Source organism: Paramisgurnus dabryanus, chromosome 2 (genome assembly GCF_030506205.2).
Source record: "Paramisgurnus dabryanus chromosome 2, PD_genome_1.1, whole genome shotgun sequence".
Taxonomy (NCBI): Eukaryota; Metazoa; Chordata; class Actinopteri; order Cypriniformes; family Cobitidae; genus Paramisgurnus; species Paramisgurnus dabryanus.
Window position 1 is genome coordinate 44,843,152 of NC_133338.1, and position 24,964 is coordinate 44,868,115.

Below are 24,964 nucleotides of genomic sequence, written 5' to 3' on the forward strand. Positions count from 1 at the left end.
GGAAAAAACAAGCGTGTTGCACCGCATGCACGTTGCGACTGCAGCTCTTCCATTATGAGCGCCTACATTTGAAATCACGAACTTGAGCGCGCAAAAGACGCGATATGTGAATCACCTGTTACTGTGGGTTCCCACCAGAAGTGAGTTCAACGATTTGCGCGAGTAGATTACATAAAAAGTCAATGCAAAGACGTGATCAGACGCGTCCTCGCGTGGGGCGATGCCAATGATGCGATACGGGTGGCGCATTTGCCGCGAAAACATGTGCTATTTGCACAAAAAATTTGCATGACACAAAGTTAAATCCCGCGACTAATCTAGAGTGGGTAACGCGATGCCCCGCTTTTGGTGTTTACATAGCATTATGCTATGTACACACTAAACGCGTAGCAGCGCAAATAGTAACGCAATGCCCTGCGTTTGGTGTGTACATTTCATTATGCTACGTACACACCAAACGCTCAGCATCGTGTTGCCCCTCTAGAATACTTGTGGGAATTAACTTTGTGTCATGCAAATTTTTCGCTTGAGTTGACTATTTTCAACTTGCGCGAAGGCGCGTTTGAGGCGAATAGCGCGTGTTTTTGCGCCAAACGCACTGCCCAATTCGCGTCATTCGCATCGTCCCGCGTCTGATCGCGTCTTTGCATTGACTTTGTATGTAATCTACTCGCGCAAATCGTTGAACTGGCGTCTGGTGTGAACCCACAGTTAGAACTACGTTACATTACTCCGCTCATTAGTGCCGCTGTACTTTGCTACTTTGTCGTCCTATGATTTTTCAGTTTTCTCTTGTTTTTATTCATGTAAAGCGGCTTTGGAACAATTAACCAGCTGTGAAAAGCGCTATATAAATAATATTGAATTGAATTGAATTGAAGTTGTGTGGTGCAGGGTTACATGTAGGTGTTTGCATGTATGCAGGGGAGTAGAGGAGACGGTCCCGAACGATCAGAAACACACGGAGCCGTTTAAAGAACACCAGGTGCAAGAACTTCTCGATCTCAGACAGACACAACATCAGATAGAGACTGAGACTAAACACAACCATCTTGTAGAGGTAATGTATACAGTACACATGCACGGCTAACACAGCTGCTCACAGCTACACTGCAGACATGTAAAAATATTGCTTTTTTTGCAAACCTGGTTTATCTCAGGCCTATCAGAAACTGAGGGAAATTGCCCAAGACTGTCAAAATTCCCAGATTAAGAAACTCAAGGACGTGTGTGACAAGTAAGAAATGATTTTATGTAGTTTTTATATGTGTATTTGTTTATGTGAACTCGAACACATGCTGAAATGTGATGTTTATACTGACAGAGAGAAGAAAGAGCTACAGAAGATTCAAGAAAGGAAAAGGCTGAACAGCATCACTGAGGCCAAAAAGGGGGATAAAGAAAAGGCAGAGATGTGAGTATTGTGTTTTATTGTCCGCTTCTTGTACAGCTATAAATAAAAAAACATCAGTAACACTTTACTTGAAGGGGTGTTTTAATGACATTTAAGTAAGGGATAATGTAGAGGCAGCCGGTAGTTATCGGGAAAAAAGCCCCGACAGTGTGATCAGGACCCGCTTATTACACGGCTACTTGTCACATAAGAAAAAAACCGGACATGAATATGAATTTGAAACATTTTATTGGCATATTTGTTTTAAATTAACATTTTTATCCTTCCGCGAAACTTTGCACAGATGCATAAAATGATCGTAATACCTTATTAAGATCCTCTGCTTCATACTTGTCTGTCTCCATTTTTTTCTCTTTTAGCCAGTCTTTGAGAAGTTTTAATGCCCATTCTGTATTTTTTTGTGTGTTGGCTTCGTAGCTGTCATGCTCTATTTTGTAAAGTTCAGTCTCAGTAAGCTGTCTGTGTCTTGTCGTGGTTGTCCAGTGTTTGTCACAAGATGGCGCCAAACAGTAATCTTTATTGATCTTTATTGGCGCGGAGCGATTTTACTCGTACAAGTAGGACCGGCTATGCGTTATTACTTTGGAGCGGTTATTATTTGAAAAGAACGAACCTGCAAATGTCTCAACTGACCAATCAGAATCAAGCATTCCAGGGAGCCGTGTAATAATGCCAGTTATCATAAACGTGTATAAAATCTCCTTCATGTCCATGGCACATGTCATGATTATAAAGGTGTCATGTCAGTATTATGAACACCCATTTAAGTAAAGTTTTACCAAAACATTAAATGGAGCAGGTTTGTCATGCTTAGATACTATTTTCTTGTACTGCTGTCTATTATGTTTATTGAAAGCACCTTGCAGTGAACTCATTTTAGGGAAAATTAAAGACTAAGATGAGAATATTTTGTAAAAGCAGTGCTATCCGTCTGATAAGTCAATTATTGCTCTTAATGCTTAGTGACATCTAATAAAAGTAATCTTATTTTCTCATTCTTCCTTTTCAGCAAGGATCTGAATGAAATCAATAAAAAACACATCGCAGAGTCTGTCAGCTTAATCCGTCAGGTGAGTTGAGTTGCAAGCTACTCGGCAAACTGAGAATAATTTGGATTTATTTATTATTTTCTGAATTATTTGATCTGCATTCACAAAATGATCTGAACTGCATTCTGCATGAACAAAAAACAGGCTTCACATCTTGTAATTGTTCAAAAATAGCATACACGTATCTTTATCGTACAAGCCATTTAAACAGTCAGAGGTTAATTTTTGTCCATGAGTAATTTCTTTCGCTTTGTGTAGCTGGAAGCATCTCAAGAAAAACGTCATGAAAAGCTAAAAGCCCTTCACAAGGACATCCTGCAAAAAATTGAGGATGAGATCCCCCAGGTAGGTCAAAACTTGTAAATAAGATGTAAATAACCCCGGTCCAGAAGCAATTCATGTTTCAGTTTTTTAACACTACATGCGTTAGGATAAAATACAACCAACAAAACATACAGTATAGAACTGAATCAAAAAGTTAAACATCTTTAAGATAAATGTGAAATAAAGAAAGAAGTTACAAACTGAAACATGAAGTGTTTCTGGACCAGTGTTGTTTACATCTTGCAAAATGGTCTATAATGTTAAAGTAATAATACGGTTTATTTAATAGAAACCAAATATCATAACACACTGTAGCACCTCGGCAGCCTGTTTTTGTGGCCGAAAGACTTGGACACACGAGTTGTCTAGGGCTGTGTCCGAAATAGCCCCCACACCCTTATTCCCTACATTAGTTTGCTAATATAGTCCACTTGAATGAGTAAATAAAAATGAGTGAGTTAATTCAGACACCAAGCACCAGAAGTGCTGCGAGTGCCATCTTGTGTCAAGACACGAGAGTTGTTTGTCACGTGCCTCACAGTAAAGTGGTAGCCGCTAGCTGTTGAGCTGTACGCTTATTATTGCTGTGCATTATGGGATTGAATAAGTGCACTCAATAATGTCCGCTTTAATTTCGAACACCACTACAAATGGCTGTCCCCTCAAAAAGTGCAGTATTTAAGGGTATACGGAGCTATTTCAGACACAGCCTATGACATATTTTACTTACCCTTAAGCCAATATATGACTGTTTTCTTTCAGATAAACAAAGTCAGATTAATTTTCAGTAATATCCTCTTTTAAGCTTTATAATGGCATTGGATAGTGCCCCATTTTTAAAGTTCCAGAAAAGTGTATCCATCCCTCAAAAATTTATTTAAACAGTTATTAAAGGATTTTTCCATTTAAAAAAATCCAGATAATTTACTCACCACTATGTCATCCAAAGTGTTGATGTCTTTTTTTGTTCAGTCGAGAAGAAATTATGTTTTTTCAAGAAAAAATTCCAGGATTTTTCTCATTTTAATGGACTTTAATGGACACCAACACTTAAGAGTTTTAATGCAGTTTAAAATTGCAGTTTTAAAGGACTCTAAACGATCCCAAACGAGGCATAAGGGTCTTCGTGAAACGATTGTCATTTTTGACAAGAAAAATAAAAAATATGCACTTTTAAACCACATCTTCTCGTCTTCCTCCGGTCATGTGACGCGCCAGCGCGACCTCATGTAATACGTCATCATGTCAAGAGGTAACGGTGACATATGCAAAACTCCGCCCCAGTGTTTACAAGTGTGGAGAAAGAGGACCGTTCCGACGTTGTTGTATGTGGAAGAAAACTAATTAATGTCTTGGTGTCAGTTTATTGTTTACAATGGTCCGCAAATGTGCGTTTCATATATGTAACACGTGACCTTTCCACGGCATTAGGCAATTACGTGAGGTCGTGCTGGCGCATCACAGGACCAGAGATAGATGAGAAGTTGTGGTTTAAAAGTGCATATTTTTTTATTTTTCTTGTCAAAAATGACAATCATTTCGCTAGATTAGACCCTTAAGCCCGATTTATAGTCGTGCGTAGGATAGGCTATCCGTAGCCTTTGCATAGCCTGACGTGCACCTCGCAAAAATTTTAACAAGCGGTCAGATCTATGCGGACCGCAAGCGATGTGATTGGTTAACCAGAACCCCTCCCGTCAGGTAAAAAAACGGCTCATCTCAACGGAAATACCTATGACGCAAAGTTGAGGAGTGATTTAACTCAAACTGTATCAAAAGTCATTGTTTATTTACTTCCATCATTGCTGGTCTCCTCAAATTGTACATAACAAGTTGCTGTTTCTTCTTCTTTGACGTTTGCGCTGCTACTGTGGTTACACGCGTGGTTAATGCCTACCAGCAGTCTGCGCGTGTGTTTGCACGTTGACGCGGACGACGACGCAAAAGTATAAAAGAAAACCGTCGCGGCTATGCCGTAGGACCTACGCACGACTATTACGAGCCCTTTATGCCTCGCTTGGGATCCTTTAGTGCTTTGAAACTCTGTTGAAACTGCAATTTGTGTCCATTAAAGTCCATTAAAATGAGAAAAATCCCGGAATGTTTTCCTCAAAAAACATAATTTCTTCTCGACTGAACAAAGAAAGACATCAAAATTTTGGATGACATGGTGGTCAGTAAATTATCTGGATTTGTTTAAAGAAAATTGACTAATCCTTTAAATGTCTTCTAAGGTGAAGTGATGGATTTTTGTAATGTAATGTTTGTAATGTAGTCTTCCACCTGACCTCATCTCTCTCATGAACACCCATATGGCTGTATTTTGTAACATATGTTTATAACAAAACCCATCACTTTGGCCTGGTAAAATGTAGGCAAATTTTTACTTTATACTCCTTTCTCCTTATTTATGCTACCTGTGGTTCATTTCTTCTCTGCAGAGTCAGGCCCGTCTAAACCGCGACTGCGAGGCGGAGCTAAGATGTTTGCGGGAGGAAATCTCTTGGTTCCTACGGGAGGAGCTAGAGATCAAAGGCAGTCGTAAAGACGCCCTCAATAATGACAGCTCTGGCTCCGGCCCACCGTCCAATTGCAGCACGCCACCCTACTCCTCCCCAAATCACAGCTATAGCAACGTGCTGGAATCGGCCTCCTCAAACAGCCCTGTCAAATCCGGCAAAGATACTACTGGAGTGTACTAGGGATGCTACGTTAATTTGTTTTATTACCACTTCCCACCGATCCTATCTCACCTCAGTGAAATAGAAGAATAGATATAGTATTATCAGTTTTAATTTTTTTTTGCAAATACCTGGTCTGTGTGAATTGTAATTCATCATCTTTTTACTTTATTCTTCTTTTTTTTTTTAAACCAAAGTCTTGTTTTAATCCAGAATTACGATGGATTTTATCTACATTAGCTTTAAATATGTGGGCTCTCGTACGTGCCGTGCGGGACACCTGTGGAAACAGGAGGAGGCGGTACACCTTTGACTCGGTTCTCTATTTATTTCTGATGTATATTGTGCACTGTGGAGCTTTAAGCGTAGTGCTTCGTGTTGCCCTGAAGAGGGCAGTGTAAATTTGGCATTAGCTCACTGGTGAATTTCGGGCTGTGATGCTAATGCCCTAATCTGAATGGTACGTGTTTACAAGATGGACTGTTGCATGCTCCCAACAATAATTAGTTTCTTATATTGTATCTTAATAGAAGTTAAAACACCCCTGACGTGTGAATGCATCCTTCAGAAGAGAGAAAGTCAATTACCCGGTCCTGATTACTTTGTGTACACATTAAGTGCCTCGTTTCTACTTCTCTTGAACTCCCTCACCCAGATTATGCTTTCTAAATCCTGTAATCCTGGTATCTCTCGGTTGCTTGGCTTAATCTAATCGATTATAATCCTGTCTCTGTAATTGTCAGTGATGCCACACGTCACGCTCCCTCAAATGCAGTGATTTCTAGGGAACCTGGACTTTTTTCTGTGCCGCACCAATTTTTCACATTTTAAATCCGATTGAGTCACGGTTCGGGTGTAATTCCTGGTTATATCCCTTCTATGGACGAACACAAACATGCCTTTATACTAACCCCCCCCCCCCTCTCCGGCTTAATCGGGTCTATACTGAATCATAACATGTTGCATAATATACAGCGAAGCAGAGCATACGAGATGAGATTTTAATGTGAGATTGACTACTGCTTAGCTCCGGGTCTTTTTTAATCCATTAAAATGCATGGATTTTGCTTTCTCTTACTGTAATCTGTTCTTCTTTGCTTTAATACATTCGATTCCATCAGTTTTCATTCATCTCTTTCGCATTCTCTCTTTGTCTGTGTGTGTCTATCTCTGAAATTTTGACATGCATACAGTGCTCGCTCGCTCCGCCAGCTTGAACGTTCTGCTCTGACTCACAGCAGGGCTCCCGTCAGCGTTCTGGCCCGATCTAGCGTGCATCATTATATTACCATTGGATGACGGCGTGCTTGGTGCTTAATGATCTTTATCAAGCACTTTTGAGAAATACAAGCACTTACAGCACTTACGAATTTCAAACAAATACAAATATGCAATGTGGACGTGTACTCTGTGCATGGATGGCCTGTAGGCTACTAGATGTGTTGTGATGTGGGTCTGTGTATGTGCGAATAAGGACAGAAGGATAAGGGCTGTACTGAGATGGAAGACACCATCATTTACTAAAATGAGTAAATGAGTCTTGAGTTTGTTTTGTGTGTGGATGTGACTCATCCTAGAGTCTTTTTAATGTGTATCCATGTCAATAGCTTTATAACAATATGAACAGGGATTAAGTGTATGTGCATGTAAACAGATCCTCTCTTCATAGGTCTTTGAAGAGGACATTACTGTTGTACTGGCCAATATCACTCTTTAGTAGGAAATATTAATGTGTGTATTTTAGCAGATATCAGATGAGTTGTTATGTATACCGTAATTCATTCCTTTTTTAAGAGGTACATGAATTTTACTACTGACTAGTTCAGCTTAAAGTCTTTTTTTTGTGTGTATTGGTATTTATGGGGGAACGTTTTTGGTATACCATCTTGGTCTTTCATTATGCTCATAAAAATTAGATGCATGGTTTTTTAAGAGGACCACAAAATATTTCATGGCCTGTAACTTTTATTTAACATTTAGACACTTTATTTTTGTTTATTTTATCACCTTTGTAAAAGCGATTTTCACATCATAAATTTTGTAGGACATTTAAACGAGGACATTTCAGCTTTTCTACACTGTAAAAAAGTAGTTGGTTCAATTTAAAATTTTAAGGCAATCTGCTAACTTAGTCTTTTAAGTTAATTAAACTTAAATAACATTTTTGAATTACCTCAACATTTTAAGGCAACCAGATAACGTTTTTTTAATTTGAACCAACAAATCTTTAGTAAACAAACATTTAATGAGGTCATTTGTGTGTCTTAAAATGGGACAGAATTTTGGTTGCTGTGATTTTATTTTAAAATGCATTGGAAATTTGTCCTTCAATTATAGTTGTGCATGGTTGGTGGTTAAAGACATTTGCATGCTAATTCAAGTCTATAATCAGAAATCCTCAGGGGAGATCAGAGTTGTGTGGATCAAATCACAGCTTTACACTCTGTGTTCATTATATATGTGGGCCCAAAATCTAACTTCGACCTGATGGTGATGTTCGTACCGAAAGCTATGATTACTTAAGGGAGAATATATGCTTACACAAGGGCTAACTTCTGCTGCCTCAGTTACAGCTTTTACCAAGTACATATGTCAATGCTCTTTCTACATCTGTCTCTTTATCTATCACCTTCCTGAAACACTTTTGTTAACACTGTATGTAGATATTGTACTGGTCTGCCTTGTTAAAGGGAAAATTCTTACTCTGGATGTAATTTTTATTGCCTTGATAAATAATATAACTGTACATTCAATAAATGCAGAACATTGTCAAAAATGTCTCATTTGAATTTTTCTTTTTTTTCCCAGTTCTCTTAAGTATAAAATGCTTTTAGATGATGAAATAGTTGGCCAGCGTGTTCTGCCCAAGAATTACGTGACTTTATGAAGGTTTTGTTCATACACACTGTAAAAAATACTTTGCTGCCTTCAATTTTTTTGTTAAAGTGACATTCCAGTTTTTTTTGAAAATATGCTCATTTTTCAGCTCCCTAGAGTTAAACTTCTAGAACTTATTCTTACCGTTTTGGAATCCATTCAGCCGATCTCCGGGGCTGGCGCTGCCACTTTTAGCATAGCTTAGCACAATCCATTGAATCTGATTAGACCATTAGCATCGGGAAAAACAAAATAACCAAAGAGTTTAAATATTTTTCCTATTCAAAAATTGACTCTTCTGTAGTTACATCGTGTACTAAGGCCGACAGAAAATTAAACGTTGTGATTTTCTAGGCAGATATGGCTAGGAACTATGCTCTCATTCTGCCGTAATAATCAAGGACTTTGCTGATGTAACATGGCTGCAGGCGTAGTGATATTACACACTGCCCGAAAATAGTCCCTTGCCATTGAAAATAACCAAGGGGACTATTTTCGGCTAGTTGTAATATCACTACGCCTGCTGCAGCCATTTTACAGCAGCAAAGTCCTTGATTATTACGCCAATTTGAGAGTATAGTTCCTAGCCGTATCTGCCTAGAAAATCGCAGCTTTAAATTTTCTGTCGGTCTTGGTACACGGTTTAACTACAGAAGAGTCAAGTTTTAAATAGGAAAAATATCGAAACTCTTTGGTTATTTATTAGCGTGATGCTAATGGTCTAATCAGATTCAATGGATTGTGCTAAGCAAGTGCTAGCGCCAGACCCGGAGATCAGCTGAATGGATTCCAAAACTGTAAGAATCAAATGTTTAACTCTAGGGGAGCTGAAAAATGAGCATATTTTCAAAAAAAACCTGTAATGTCCTTTTAAATCAACAAGAGATGAGCTGTTACAACTTATAAAAATGAAGTTGACTTTTTTTCAACTATATTTTACAGTATAAGTTATAACAACTCCTCTCTAGTCAAGATAAATGATAGTACGTTGAAATTACTTGTAAATCTGAGTTGATTAAACAAAAGTTGATTAAAAAATTTTTTACACTGCATGTACATCACACTGATACATAGCTTTACCTTTCAGTATTTGTGTTTTAAGATGTATGATTGGTTATACATGAATTTGGCATAAATGTGTATGCGGCCTTCATTGTTTTGAGTCACTTTGACCCATATAGAAACATTTTGAGTTTATGCACTAGTAAAGTATCCATTTAAAACCCTCTAATTATTCAAATGTTAAAAATGGATTGCAAAAAGGTTCAGATATTATTATTATTGGACCCAACAGATAAAACCGTGACATCAACAGATTAAAAGAAACAATATAATGGAAGTAGATAATCTGTACCCAGCTGCACACCTTTTGTTGGCACAGCTGTAGATTGTAATCAAAGCATTCACCATGGCTTTACTCTCATTATTTGTATATTGGTAAATATTTTTCTATGATATTTCTTTGCGGTTCTAGTACTTCTTTTTTAAAAAGGCAGCTGTAAAATGTGAGCGAATAAATCCATGAGGATTGCGTTCAGCAGGACTGAACAAAAATTAAGCAAAAACATTTTGTACCCATGATCCAGTCACAAATTGCACATTAAGCATCCAGAAATGGTGCTAAATTGCAAATGTCTTGTTTATTTAGCATTGTAACATTTCTTTGTTTTACATTTCAAAATCCTATGGTGCTTTAATTTAGACTATAATTCCCACATTTTTAATATTGCCTGACAATGTAAACTTTTGAACCCATTGTATAGAGGTGATGCATTGAACTACTTTATTCATTTAATATATCTGAGGCACATAAACATGTCCTTTACTAGGCTGTTTTAAGCCTCTCTGCGGCCTTTGCAGCCAGACAGTTTTTAATTACATTACCATACACTTTTCTTTTCTTAAACCTTCACATTCTCTTATCTCCAAGCTTTTGTATTTCAAGCACAAAGCTCATCTCCTCTTTGTCTTGTTCTCCTGTGACCCACTGCTTTCTTTTCTGTCTTCCTGCTCTGGTTCTGTCGTTTCTTTAGTTGACGGGAAAGAGAAAAAGAAAGCGAGAGAGAGACGGCAGAAACGGTCAGCGTCTGAGTGTCACGTCAAACATCCATCAACTCTGTGTGCATTTCTCCTGCTTCCTCAAAGCAACTCATGCATCCAGTCAGATCTTACTGGTTCCTCTAAACATAGTAGCCTATACAGGGACCAGTAGCTAAACATGTTTTTAGTGGAAAGTAGAAGACTATGATTAAAACAAACAGACATAATGAAGGAAGTCTAAACAAAAAAAGTAAGAAAATAACTCCTGGGGGGAGATGGCAATGACATGAAGGTAAAATTGACGGGTACATTTTGAAGAGTGAAAATCAATCACTATGTTATAAAGGTTGCCACTCGTCATCAAAAAATCCATAATGGGGATATGTAGAGCATCTTATCTTTTCCAGCTTCAGAAAGTACATAAGTAGAAATGTATATTGTTACAAAGTAACCAGGACGTAATGCTTTTAGCTTTTATCCTTTCCCAAGCATAAATATTGTCTACTCAATACAAAAAAACAGCAAGAATTGAATTTTGGAAATCATGGTTAGACTGAAAATCCTGCAGTGTTAACAATACAACTTGAAATTATAAACGAATTAAACATGAGTTTAACAACATCAGGACTTTTCATATAAATATATTCTTATGAAATTAGTGAAAGCATAAACCATTTAGTTGAAACAACTTGTAATTGATAACTTGAATGGGAATGTACAAAAATATGTATATTCCATAAAGAAAAACTATTGCAATAGAACAGGGATGTCAAACTCAAGGCCCTCTTGCCAAATCCGGCCCACCACCTCATTTAATGTGACTCACGAGAGCTTACCAATAATTTTATGTCATGACTGGGTAGGAGTGACAGGACGCAAACGCAAAGTTCAAAATAAATAACATTTAATAATAAAAACACGAGGGCTGACATGGTGAATACAGGAACACAGGAAACCAGGAACATCCAACACAGGGAACAGACAGGGTTGTAATGACAATAATCCGGCAACCGGTGTGACAGAAACAAGGCATATAAATACAAAGACAATTAAACACAAGACAGGTGTAGTGTATTGGCGTAATGAGTCAATGAGTGTCCAGGTGAGATGGATCAGTGCAATACACAAAACATGACACGGACTAGCCGTGACATTTTATAGTTAATATAAATATAATTTTTTGCAGGGTTTTTCCTGCATTTAATTTTTATAGTGACGGCCAATGTATGGTGTGTTACGTAACGCCAACGTATGGTGTGTTAATTTACAGTAACGCATGGTGTGTTACGGCAATGTATGGTATGTTACGTTAGGGCAACGCATGGTGTGTTACATTGCAGCAATTTATGGTGCATTACGTTATGGCAACGTATGATGTATTATGTCATGGTAACATATTGTGTGTTACTTTGTGGCAACATATCGTGTGTTACAATACAGCAACGTATGGTGTGTTAATTTACGGTAACATGTGGTGTGTTACGTTACGGCAACGTAAGTTGTGTTAATTTACGGTAACGTATGGTGTGCTACATTACTGCAACGTATGGTATGTTACGTTACGGCTACCTATGGTTTGTTACGTAACTGCAATTTAAGGTGCGTTACGTTATGGCAACGTATTATGTGTTATGTCATGCTAACATAAGGTGTGTTACCTTTTGGCCATATATCGTGTGTTGCGTTATATCTGTGGTGTGTTAAGTTATGTCAATGAATGATGTGTTATGTTGGTGTTATGGCAACGTATGGTGTGTTACATTAGTGCAACGTATGATGTGTTATGCCATGGCAACATATGGTATGTTACCTAATGGCAACGTATGGTGTGTTACGTTATGGCAATGTATGATATGATGTTGAGTTGTTATATCATTGTAGAGCCTGCAATCAATATAATATGTGTTTGTGTTCAGTTATTTGAATGTAAAACTAAGACTTTGTTGTGCACCCCCTGAAAATGTAGCACGAGCTGCCACCGGTGTCTAAACATATCACAGTGTCCTTCAGACAATGAACCTTTACAATTAATGTAATGTCAATATATCAATAATTATGTCTATAGTTAATACAGTCATATTAAAAGTGATTACAATACATTCCACAGCTCTCTCTTTCTATCTCTCTGCCCAGACGGCTTAATCCAATTACGATAGCCATTTTTCTGCGTGACAGTCAGGATTGTGCTTCAATTTAGCGTGCTTTAAATGTAGTCTGGCACAGAGAGAATAAAACCATTGACCCTATAAACCGATTAAATCTACCCTCTTTATCTCACATCAATGTTTAGTCTGATGTGGGACTCTGTTTATGGGATATTTATGACCTGATGACATTATGATTTATGAATTCAATAAAATCAGATACTTGACAAAAGAAAAAAATAGCCCTGCAGGTTTATTTTTTGGAATTTGATTAAATTAAATTAAAATAAGGTTAGTATAAAATTGGAAGTTAAAGTTAAATTGGAAAGATGGTTTGATGTGTGGTTTCTGAAAGCCTTAAATAGACTTGGGATGAGTGGGTGTAACACATGTACAGTACAGCGACACCCACATACACACACACACACACAAGTACACCCGTCATCCGGCCCAGACAAGACAATGACTTTGGGCGGATCGCCTAGCAACAAGATAACACTAAAAATACTCTGGGTGCAATCTTCTCACTCTGAACACACTGTGTTAGACACGGACAGAAGCTACTTCTGAGAGCTAAAAATCAACACAACCGCTAAATCTGTTTCATTCAATGGTCTTCAGCGCTTTCCTTCATTCAAACCCTCAACACACAAAGCACTCACAACAAAACTCACTGACAACTGCATCCTTATAACTGTGAATCATTCCTTGACAAACAAACATAGCAGAACAATCACTGATCAATATAATGATTTTGCTTTTGGTTTCAGCTTGATTTGTTCACACAGATTACCTTGTCACTCCAAGCCTTTGCACAAAAACAAAAATATATAAAAAAAAAACAATTTACACTGAAGAGACTGGATGTAGATATATATTTTTTGTATAGCTACTTAATCACATTCATTTAATTTTGGAAAGTTCTGTGGACACTTACATTAACTCCTCAGACGAGTCTGACAAGTTAGTCATTTCATTTTTTCTGATTAGAATTTTTTAAGCCAGTTACATAAAGGAAGATTTGTGTAATTAGTATTTAAGTAAGACTAATTAGACCCAACTCATTGGTAGTTAAGACACACGCTGCCTGCATCTGATATCACATCCTGTGACAGTACGTACTGAAATAGATAAAGTACCTACTGCTTTATTGTTACAACAGTACACTCCATATAGCATGATGTGTGGGTGCAGCATGAATAGATTTCTACATCAGTCATCTTTTCATTGTCATGTGGCCCATAATCAGAATAACCATGACCATAATTTACTTAGTACAAGTAAGTCAAAAGGAATATATTTATTGGTGTCTAAATCACTTAACTCATTCCCCACCAGCCATTTTTTTTTAAAGATGCCTTCCAGCATTTTCTGATTTTCACAAAAGTTTCATAAAATGTCTTCCAGGTCAATTTTCTTCTAAAAATATATAAATATACAAATATATCAAATGAAAGAACAGACCCTCTGCTTTCAAACAAACAATAAACAAACAAACAAAACGGGGGAAACGGTTTCATCCCACCTTTGTTTTTCTTAGCTTATAAACTCTTAAATATGGGTATTTTTTATCTATTTTTTAAAGCTGAAATAATTGCATTTTTGTGAAAGAATTTTGTTAGAGATCAGATTCAAAACGATTATCAAAACATACATAGAGTTTAAAAAAAAAGTAAATAACATTTTGGCTTCAGTTTTTTCATAAATTGGGTAAGTGCGCGTCTAGTGGATAATCGAGGTATTGCAGATGAACGTAAAAAACAGAAACACTTTTTTTATACAAATGTTTTCTCTTAATAGATGATATTACTCATCAATGGAGTTAAAGGCGGAGTCCACGATGTTTGAAAAACGGTTTGGAAAAGGAGACGGGCCGACTACCAAAACACACTTATAGCCAATCAAATCAAATCAAATGCCGGGTTGCGTATGTGTGGGGCGGGTCTATCAACAGACGGTCCAGATTCTATTGGGGTAGGGGCGTGTTTGTTTAGGTGATTTCAAATATCAACATTGGCTTTCAAACATCATGGACTCCGCCTTTAAAGAGCTGCCCAGTTCATACATTTTAGTTTTTTTATTAACTTTATTGAATTTGGTGTTTCCTTTGCTCTTGTGCACTGTATCCAAAATCACCTACAGAACTTCCATACTTTGTAGTAGGCGAAAATCTGTAGGTAAGGAGAGAAGTGTATCTCCGAATTCATTGTTATTCAAAAGTACCCTAATGGAAACCCATTTATTGAAGTGTGCATTCGATGGACATGACCGTTCCGTGAGGAGTCGGAGAGGCTTAGTCATATTGAAAAAATGTTAAACAGCGGTTATGCGCCTTTATTCAAATGTAAGTACACAAGCAAAACAGTTGTTCCTTGTGGTTAAACTGCACTTGTTTAACATCATTCAAGTTGACCCTCACTTGTTGTCATGACAATGTATGTCCCATGATGTATCAGAATGGCAGATGTAGTACATCCGAATTTCATTCACCCATATTCATACTTGGTGTATGATTTTAGCGGTCAATGAGTAAGTACTTAATCTAATTTAGTATGCACGTCACAGTATACAATTTTGGACGTACTGTAGGGTTGGCCTCATGGGATAGTAAAGTGTGTATCGAATGCACACTTAAAATTCTATTTAAAAGGAGTAGGTATCCAAGGAATTTCCGAATATTATGAATTCGGACATACCACCAAATATATTTTAAAAACCATTGCTACAAATAGGGAAAATCACAAAAGTCAATATTGTGACAAAGGAAGTCCCGCCTTCCAGTTAAAAAGAGTCAAACGTTAAAAAAAGCCATTCTCTGAAAGAGGGGCTCTGTGCAGACAAAACTTTTTTGCGACAGTCCCTAATTATTGTTTGCGCATTATCTAATAAGACCTGGAGGCGTTGCAAACATGGCAGAGCAGTGATGCGACTTTCTTAAAAAGACTTTGATACTACTCGCCTTAATGATTTTTGCCTGGTGTATAGACGGTTTCAGCAGTATACAAGCAGCTTTCGTGGTCGACACGTAACTTCCGGTAAACTCTGCTAAGTATACATAACAATAAAGTTCTTTAAACGTAGTTCATATATATAAAAAGCAAAATAAACAACAAGTAGATTACATAGGAAACCAAAACATTTGTTATTTTCGACGAGGTTTTTCTGCAAGAGTTCAGTTTAGCAACTAGTCAGAGCTTTAAAAAAACTGAAACCGGATGTAAAGTTCGGATCAGACGCGTATAGCATCATCGCACGCGCGTCCGATGAAACTGTATGGAAGTAGGCGATTTTGGATGCAGCAACAGTCTTAACTTTGCAGCTAATATTATGTTTATGCAACTGGCGTGTAGATGCTGAATGTGCTTCATTTTTGATAAAGCATAACTGTGTCCTCTTCAATGAGTTACTATTTATATAAGAAACTGTAAGACTTGCTATAACTTATTTAATCACCTTTAACAGTCTTCATAGAATCCATACATAATGAAATATTCATGTGCAAGAACATATGGCCACGCCTCCACACAAAGTCAATCACTGTAATTATAATCAAATACAGATACAGATGGCTATATACTAAAGAGAACATGTGTCAAGTTGTTTTATTTTTAGTTGAGTGGTCTCAGACACACAATAATCACACATATACACGAATAATATGCAGCACCATCACTGATGTCATTATTCTGTTCTAGTTGTTCTTCCATCCTGGAGTTCATTTTCTTTCCTTTTTGTTATGTGACATCACAATAATGTCAGCATTATATCATTTAATATGATAGGTTATGTGTTCTTGAACATGCTTCAGTCAACAGTCAGATTTAAGTTGTGAAACATGCTTTTTCTTCTTCCACGAGCAATGATAATCCATCCTGTTGCTACAGTCTGTGCTACACGATATAGTTGTGTGTTTGGTCATTCTGTTCATTTGAACATCTTTTTTAAATATTATCATTACATTTTACATGACAGTAATACAGACACGTAACAAAAAACGTCTCCAAGAAAAGTAAACCTCATATTTAGTAACCGAAGGCTCGGATTGGCTCACACAGGACTATGATAAGACAGGAGTCATTGGTTACTGGTTCAGATAAATTTAAGACAGCACTGAGAGACGAATACGAGCGTAAGGCAAGGGAAGAAGGAATGATGGGTAAAATGTGCACTCAGTAATGTTTAGTTTACATTGCGCTACCATACCAACATAGATGGTAGTGTTTCATCCTGTATCCCACTGGGAAAAAATACGGATACATTACCAAAACTCGATATACTGCCCAACCCTCGTTACTGATGTAATATATTGTATTTTGCAAGCAACACATCGCCCCCATGAGTCAATATATCTTTAAATATGCAACTAATATGACTGGAGTACGGTGTGAGTGTGCATGGTTTTAAAATATAATTTTCCATTCTTTCGGGGTAAAACACACAATAAGTGAAACATTACCAAGTGCACTATTACGAAAAAAGAAATATACAAAAGTCAGACTCTGTTGGACTTATTAAAAGGGCACAGGATAAATATCTAATAAATACTATTAAAAACCTCCTTCACTGGCCAGGATCAGATTCCTCTTCGAGTAGCTGAAATAATTCGATGCCATTCGAAGTTTTCCATTTTTGACTTCAGAATCCAGTAATGTGACAGTAAGCTTCCAGCGAGGCCAACAGGATGTATATTAGCCACATGGAAATGAAGAGCAATGATGTTAATATCTTGCAAGTCCGTGGACCGCCGAGTTCTCCTCCTGCCACTGAGAGGCGCCGACGATACAGCAGGACACCGACGCACAGCACAGCCATAACGGTGAAGAGTGTGACGGAGAAGGCCAGAGAGCCTGGCTCAACAAGAAATGGTTTTCCTTTAGTTTTCCAGTATATGGCAGCTATGGTCCATGCCACACCAATGCCCAGGAAAACATTCACAGCATTGCTGCCTGTCACGTTGCCAATGGAGGCGTCTGCATATTGGTCTTGGATGGCAGCAACCTTACTGGCAAAAGTGTCTGTACAGAAAAAATAGAGAGAGGATGATTATTATTATAAGTTTTTGTGAAAGTAAATTATAACAGTAAACTAACAGTATTGGTGTTGCCCAAAAGCAGTGCTGGGCAGTAGCTTCACTACAAGTAGCGAAGCTAGTAGTTTAACTACATTTTTCAGTAGCTTGGCGGTAGCTTAGCTGCTTTCTAAATCAAATAGCTTTTCAGTAGCTAAGCTCTTTTTTTGATCAAGTAGTGAGGTAGCTTCCAAACAAGCTACAATTTTCCAAACATTTCTGAAGTCGTCCTGAATTTGAGAATAAGCGCGTCATTTTGAATCGACACAGGACGTCGTTTGTTCCGTATTTTCGAGTTGTGCAGCCTTCATTCATACAAAACATTACCACTTGCATCCTCGTGCTCTACCTCTGACTGGGTTATGTCACCAAGCCAAGCTAATATAAAAACATGTAATAAATATTACAATTGAAACTATTAATAGAATGTGCTTTGGCGGGCACCTCACAGACTCTGTGCAGTCTACCTGCTCTCTGCGGGGCCACGTTGGAGACCCTTGTGTTAAGATATGTCAGGGCCAGGTGTTTTTGAATAAAGGCAGCTCAAACATGCATTTTATTCTGGGAGTAGGATAAGTCCAGCAAACAGCCCCAAAATGTGAAGTACCTAGGCCTACATTATGCTTGTATTGCCTATATAATTACCAAAATGATCAATTGAAACTGAATAAATAATTACATAATAAAACTGGTTAAAAATAAAAAAGTAGCTTGGATGTGGCAAGCTACAATTGATGTAGCTTAGCTTGCTACATTTCCCAGGCGGGTAGCTTCAGTGTAGTGAAGCTTCATTTAATGTGAAGTAACTGGTAGCTTAGCTCACTACATTTTCCAAGTAGCTTGCCCAGAACTGCCCAAAATAATTTTTTATGTTTCTGTAGTATTTCTAATGGTAAAATATAATTGTTGTTGTTATCCATGAATTTTCAAATTTACTGTTTTACAAGAAAAAGCAGAAAAATGGTAAAGCATTTTATTGTGTTTTATTTAGATGTCCAATTACAGTTATTTACTTGCAGTCCTTAATAGAAAAATATTTAAATTCACATAACTTGAATAACATGAATTTGACATTTCTTACTTCGGTTCAAAAAAACAACAAGAACTCTCTGAAAAGGAAAAGTTCACATTAAAGTTTTTTGAAGCACTGTAAAGTAAGTACATGAATGAAAAGTCATGTTTTCATAGGTGGTTGCCAGGGTGTTGTTTGTAGTGATAAAGGTATATTTTGGGGTATTTCGTTTTTAGTTTTCACAAAGGCAGAAAGACAAAAAGAAAGAAATACAGACAGACAGACGGACAGACAGAAAGAATGAAATGAAGAAAGAAAGACAGATAAACAGAAAAGAAAGAAAGAAAGAAAAAAGAAAGACAGATAAACAGAAAAGAAAGAAAGAAATCAAGAAAGAATAAATACAGACAGACAGACAGACAGACAGACAGACAGACAGAAAGAATAAAAGGAAGAAAGAAAGACAGATAAACAGAAAAGAAAGACAGACAAAAAAAGAAAGAAAGCAAGAAAAAAGAAAGAAAGACAGATAAACAGAAAAGAAAAAAAGAAAGAAAAAGAAAGAAAGAAAGAAAGAGACAGACAGAAAGAAAGATAGAAAGACAGACACACAGACAGAAAGAAAGAAAGAAAGAAAGAAAGAAAGAAAGAAAGAAAGAAAGAAAGAAAGAAAGAAAGAAAGGAAGAAAGAAAGATAGATAAACAGAAAAGAAAGAAACAAAGGAAGAAAGCAAGAGACAGACAAAAAGAAAGAAAGCAAGAAAAAAGAAAGAAAGATAGAAAGACAGACACACACACAGACAGAAAGAAAGAAAGAAAGAAAGAAAGAAAGAAAGAAAGAAAGAAAGAAAGAAAGAAAGAAAGAAAGAAAGAAAGAGACAGAAAGGCAGACAGAAAGAAAGGAAGAAAGAAAGACAGATAAACAGAAAAGAAAGAAACAAAGGAAGAAAGCAAAAGACAGACAAAAAAAGAAAGAAAGAAAGAAAGAAAGAAAGAAAGGCAGACAGAAAGAAAGGCAGACAGAAAGAAAGAAAGGAAGAAAGAAAGAAAGAAAGAAAGGCAGACAGAAAGAAAGAAAGAAAGGAAGGAAGGAAGGAAGAAAGAAAGACAGATAAACAGAAAAGAAAGAAACAAAGAAAGAAAGCAAGAGACAAACAAAAAGAAAGACAGACAGAAAGGGACATACAAACAGACAGAAACAAAAAAGAAAGACAGGCAGACAGAAAAAAGTAAAAAAAAACAGAAAGAAAGAGAAAGACAGGGAGGCAGACAGACAGAAAAAAGAAAGAAAGATACTGACAGAAAAGATAGATGGTAAGACTTGAACAGAAGTGGGAAGTTTAAGAAAAGTTGTCAAGAACAAGAAAAAGGGTCACTTACAAGGCAAAAGGAAGTAGGGAAGAGAAAAGGAAGAGAAAGAAAAAAGAGGAAGAGAGAAAAAGGACAGAGTGCTCTAGACAGAAAGAAACGTAGGTCAGCTACACACATTCAAACACAAACCCTCATACAGCTGCAAATACTTTAAATGAGCACATTAATTCCCATTCTGATCTTATAAATACCAATCACATACTATATGACAAACACGCCATTTTATTGTGACATAAGAAATCCTAAAAGGATTTGATTTAAAGGACCTCAACCTGGCAACCCTAACAAAATTAAAGTATTTGCAAGAATCACTCAGACATCCTGGCAATGTAAAATATATATTAAATTCAGTCCAAACTGTAACCTTTCCTGTTCATTTAAGGGATATTCAAAACGCCTTTGAAGAGAAGAAATAACACTAATGCTGAGAAAGAAGTGAAATCAGCCTGAACTCGTGTCATGACATGAGAATGATGCAATAAAATGAAAAACAATGGAAAACATTTAGTCGTTGATTTAAAGTCATCTGAAGAAGTTAAATGATGGCTTCAACAGAAGCATTTATTAATACAGTAACAACCTTGATCGATTTTAAAAGGTTTATAAGCAAGCTACTATTAAAAATCAATCCTTGTTGTGCTCTATTTCTTTGCATGATCTAAAAGAAGTTGCCAAGCAATTACAATTTGGGACATTTTTACTAACCAGGAACAGAGGTCCCCAATGCAACGAACACCACCGCAGTGACCGAGTCCTTCAGGCCAACGGTGCAGCCGAAATGTGACGCAAGATCGCCCGTGATCGCTGTCAATGCGCCAATCAGAACGATGGAGACGAGGAAGCACGCCCATCCGTTCCAATATTCTGTGGGTGGCACGAAGGCAAAGAGTACCTTCCAGAAGACTGTGAGGAAGTGCATGATGTAATCAAAGCAGGATGGAAGACGCTCTTCACCGCTCTCCTCTTCATCATCATCACCTGCGAGGTCACAGGTCAAGGTGAAACAGTACAGTGGAGTTGGCACATGTTAGAAACTGATACATTAATTCACACATATACATAATAGCACTGATGCCTGAACAGGAAGTACATGATGAACAGGAAGTTGCATACCTGCGCTCACAGTAACAGCACTAACAAACTGCTCTCTCCAGCTGCTGCTGCCCACTACCAGAGCCAGATTTGTCTTCTTTATGAGCTTATCCACTGTATTCTAAAACACACATCAGTACCATAATTATCAAAACATGTTTCATTTAAGTGCATAACAGTTGTGTTTTTTATTAAATCATGGTTTTACAATTGCTAATCAATATGCTATGGTTACTACACTTTTACCATAATAAAACCATAGTACATTTTGTAAGGGTTATTTGTTTTAGGACTTAGTATTGATTAGTTAGTATTAGGGGCCAGTCACACCAATAGCGTTTATGGCAGTTGCAGGCGCCTTTTTTGAATGATATTCTATGGGCAGGGCGCGTTTGCGCGCTGTTTATGCGCGCCGAGCGCCTTGCGGTTTTTTGCCGCCTGCCGCGGACGCGTTTTTGAAGGAGCGCTGAGAGCGGAGAAGCGCCCGACGTCATTCGTGTCTTTCCATTGTCCAATCGAATGAGGGGAGAGGCGGGCCTTACGTTGTGGCGAGGGAAGTTTACAGTTGCTTTGAAGAACCGGACTCCACTCGCTCACTCTCTCCTGCGTGTTTGTGCACCTCTCATCCTCAAACAAGGTCAGAGCAAGCGTCCTCTTTTTAAAGTTTCTGCTGATATGACAGTTAACAGCAAAAGAGCGCTCACGCTTCAATATTTGATTGACAAGACAGCTGACTCGGTGGTTGCTTAGCAATATGAAAAGCCGCGTCGCACTGCTCTTTTTTTAAAAAAGGCAGTGCGTCGCGCCTTGCGTTTGCAAGCGTTTAAAGCGCTTTTGGTGTGACTGAAGCCTTAGTTGTTAGGACTTTGAAGGATAGGTGTTTTACCTTAAACTCATAGGACTCTTCAATTACCACCTCCAGCCTAATATGCTCTCCCAGACTGGGACAACCCATCTTAGCCACTTCCTCTTCCTCTGCCCCAATCTCTAGCTTGTTCTCATTAGAATCTCCTAAAGTGCACAAACATACAAAACAAACAAAAATACGTTATTGAAAATATATTCATGTGTTTATCCAAGAGTGCACATGGGGCATAATTGTTAGAAGATTCGATTCTCATTGCAAGCAGGAAGTGACTGAGGTGTGTGTTCACTACTCTCACACACACACACACACACATACACTTTCCAAGTATCATACACTTGCAATTATGTCACTTTCATCAAGCTATTTTCTTATGATAAAAATGGTCATATATAAATACAGAGGAATAGTGTAATAGTGACTGATGACTACAAACAGAACTGTTTGGAGGAGAGATTTGGTCCTCAACTTCTAAAACTGACAAGCAAGAAATTTCACTATGCTAATTGAATTGTAAAGTAAGGCATTTAATGGAAGGGTCGTTGCCGGAAAAGGATGCATAAATATTGCAGGGAATAGCTATAGCCTCCAGTCACACTGCTAACATGATCTGACATGGCCCATCATTTTCCAAAGTAACTTAGGTCACATCCTGCAGGTATTAATGGCTTGTGCTTTACTGTAAACAGAATATTTACTAAGCCAGAGGATGTTAAACAATCCATACCAGTCCTTCCAGAAAAAGGCTGAGTTTTTTGTGATTGTTGTGGGCAAAAATCCTTGATCTTGCAGCACATTTTTTTAAAAAATGTGATGGAATATACAGGATATTTATGCAATTGTATGTGATGAAATTGCAGGAACTTGCAAAAACGACAGGAGCGTGCAAAAACTGTTTTCAGCTTTTGCAGCTTTTCAGTGATGTTCACTTCACGTAATCAGTCACTTCATAACGTTCCCATGGCAACAGGGGACATGGCTGCGCTTGTGGGAGGTAAATGCAATTTTTTTCATTTTTCTGCTAAGATATATGTGATTTTTGCTACGAAAATGCGGGGATTATGAAATCATGCAAGCCCCGCATATTTTGTGCATGGAAATCTGCAATTTATGCTGCGAAAGTGCGGCGTATTTAAAAAAATGCATCCCCCGCATAAATATGCGGACTTTGGCTGTTTATGCGTTAAATCATGCGATCGCATAATCGTGTTTTCTGGAGGGACTGATGCCATACTGACAGACCTAGAGACAGAACGTATTTCCACTCCGTTAAAATCATGTCTTTATACTTAGCAGCATTACAGTAAAATTCAAATACTCAGGACATCCACTTTTATTTTACTTGTATAATTACAATTTTTCTGCAACCTTTCATCTCGCATCACTTTGTTCACACTTTTAATGACCTTAACGCCTGCTCCATTTGCTGGGATTATTACTTTAGTTGTGTTTAATATCAGCAGAAAATGACATGAAAACCCTGCTGGTGGTGTAAATATGAGGGAGACAAACAGTTCCTTATTATTTAGCTAATTATTAAAGTTGCATGTTGCGCTATGGAACCTGATTAACAAAGGTGTGAAGGCATGACATTTAAGGTCCTGTTCTTTCTGTGTTTTAAAAGCTTTGATTATGTTTACAGTGCGCAATATAACATATGTTCATGTTTCACGTGTAAAAAAATTCGGTATTTTTCACACAATTTACTTATCTGTATAGCGCTGTTTTTACTGTCCTCAAAACAGGCTGATGTCTTCCTTGTTCTATGAAGTCCCTCCTTCAGAAATACGTAACGAGTTCTGATTGTGTAGTTTGTTTAGTGCGTTGTGATTCGATAGCAGCTTAGCTTGCCGTTAGCTTAGCTGGCGACTGACGTATTCCTGTGGGCGGAGTTTAGTCAAAAAACTGTTCTAGTGACGTCATTAAAGCAGGAAGTAGAGGGCTGTAGTCCAAATGGCCGTTCGCTGTAGGCTTTGAAGGGCGAATTCTGTTAAAGAAAATAATATCGCCTGCCAGTGAACTTTGGGCTTTTTACAGGTATTATTTATGCTATTATAGCAACATTACACACTAACTAGGGTTTAAAAAATGGGATCAGATAGAATGTGACCTTTAACTCTTTCGCCACCATTGACGCGATATCTCGTCAATCAAGAGAAAACGCTTTCCTGCCAATGACGAGATTTTCCGTCTTTCCGCAATACTGCTATTATCTTCCGCAACTTTTTAAACCCGGAAGTATTGCCCTATGGAAAGCGGCTGCATGTCCGTGTCTGTTTTAAAGATCGCTATGAATGGGATCTCTATGAAAAGTCCATCACAAAAATGGAATTATCTCTGCTTTTTGCTCAAAATGTGGTGTTTTTGCAGAAACCTACCCATATTCAAAAGCTGATTACAAAAGAACTAAGAACTACTGAAGGTAGGATGAAACGTTTTTTTTTTTTTTTTTTTGAAAGCAGAGGGTCTGTTCTTTCATTTGGTATATTGTATGTTTATATATTTAAAGAAGAACATTTTCTGGAAGGCATTAAACTTTTGTGAAAATCATGAAAAACGCTGGCGCTGGCTGGCAACTTTTTAAAAAACGCTGCGGTGAAAGAGTTAATGACTGGTCCGCTTAGAATTTTTCCACATTCAGCGCTGAGCGTCTAGAGTTGTAAAATGTTTAACTTTGGGTGAAACGCTCAGCTTGTCAGTGTCTTTTCACTCAGCCGTTCAACCACAGTGGATGAGGGGCAGGACAAAAACCACAACAACCAACCGGCGCATTGTACAACGCCTGAAGAAGTACCACAGCAACCAAAGCGCTTAGCTGAAGAAACGCTGGCAAACAGCCACAGTTGGCATCCACTTGGGGTTTTCAGCCACGTTTACATGCTTTGGCGTACATGTGCGCTTAGTCTTAAGTGCACTGAGAAATAAAATAAGTGTATTTTTATTATTACTCTAAAATTATATTACATAGGCTTGTTAAAATAACTTCTTAAATTATTTTCATTAGTTTTCTTGAGCTTGTATTATGGC

At 37.6% G+C, this 24,964-nt stretch overlaps 2 protein-coding genes across 2 annotated transcripts in view; one reads left to right on the plus strand and one right to left on the minus strand.

The window, feature by feature from the left end:
- plcb3 (phospholipase C, beta 3 (phosphatidylinositol-specific)) overlaps nucleotides 1-8,244 on the plus strand; it is a 65,041-nt gene extending 56,797 nt beyond the window's left edge. Inside the window, exons 29-34 of the mRNA XM_065289010.2 lie at nucleotides 925-1,060; nucleotides 1,161-1,237; nucleotides 1,325-1,414; nucleotides 2,424-2,484; nucleotides 2,722-2,808; nucleotides 5,229-8,244. Coding sequence (XP_065145082.1) covers nucleotides 925-1,060; nucleotides 1,161-1,237; nucleotides 1,325-1,414; nucleotides 2,424-2,484; nucleotides 2,722-2,808; nucleotides 5,229-5,489 — 712 coding nt within the window. The 3' untranslated portion in view covers nucleotides 5,490-8,244. The remainder of the gene's footprint in view (nucleotides 1-924; nucleotides 1,061-1,160; nucleotides 1,238-1,324; nucleotides 1,415-2,423; nucleotides 2,485-2,721; nucleotides 2,809-5,228) is intronic.
- A 7,716-nt stretch (nucleotides 8,245-15,960) lies between these two features.
- The window catches only part of slc8a4b (solute carrier family 8 member 4b), a 77,126-nt gene continuing 68,122 nt past the window's right edge, over nucleotides 15,961-24,964 (minus strand). Inside the window, exons 7-10 of the mRNA XM_065289008.2 lie at nucleotides 21,959-22,083; nucleotides 21,094-21,193; nucleotides 20,686-20,958; nucleotides 15,961-17,544 (exon numbers count right to left, since the gene is read on the minus strand). Of these exons, the coding sequence (XP_065145080.1) occupies nucleotides 17,165-17,544; nucleotides 20,686-20,958; nucleotides 21,094-21,193; nucleotides 21,959-22,083 (878 nt within the window). The 3' untranslated portion in view covers nucleotides 15,961-17,164. The remainder of the gene's footprint in view (nucleotides 17,545-20,685; nucleotides 20,959-21,093; nucleotides 21,194-21,958; nucleotides 22,084-24,964) is intronic.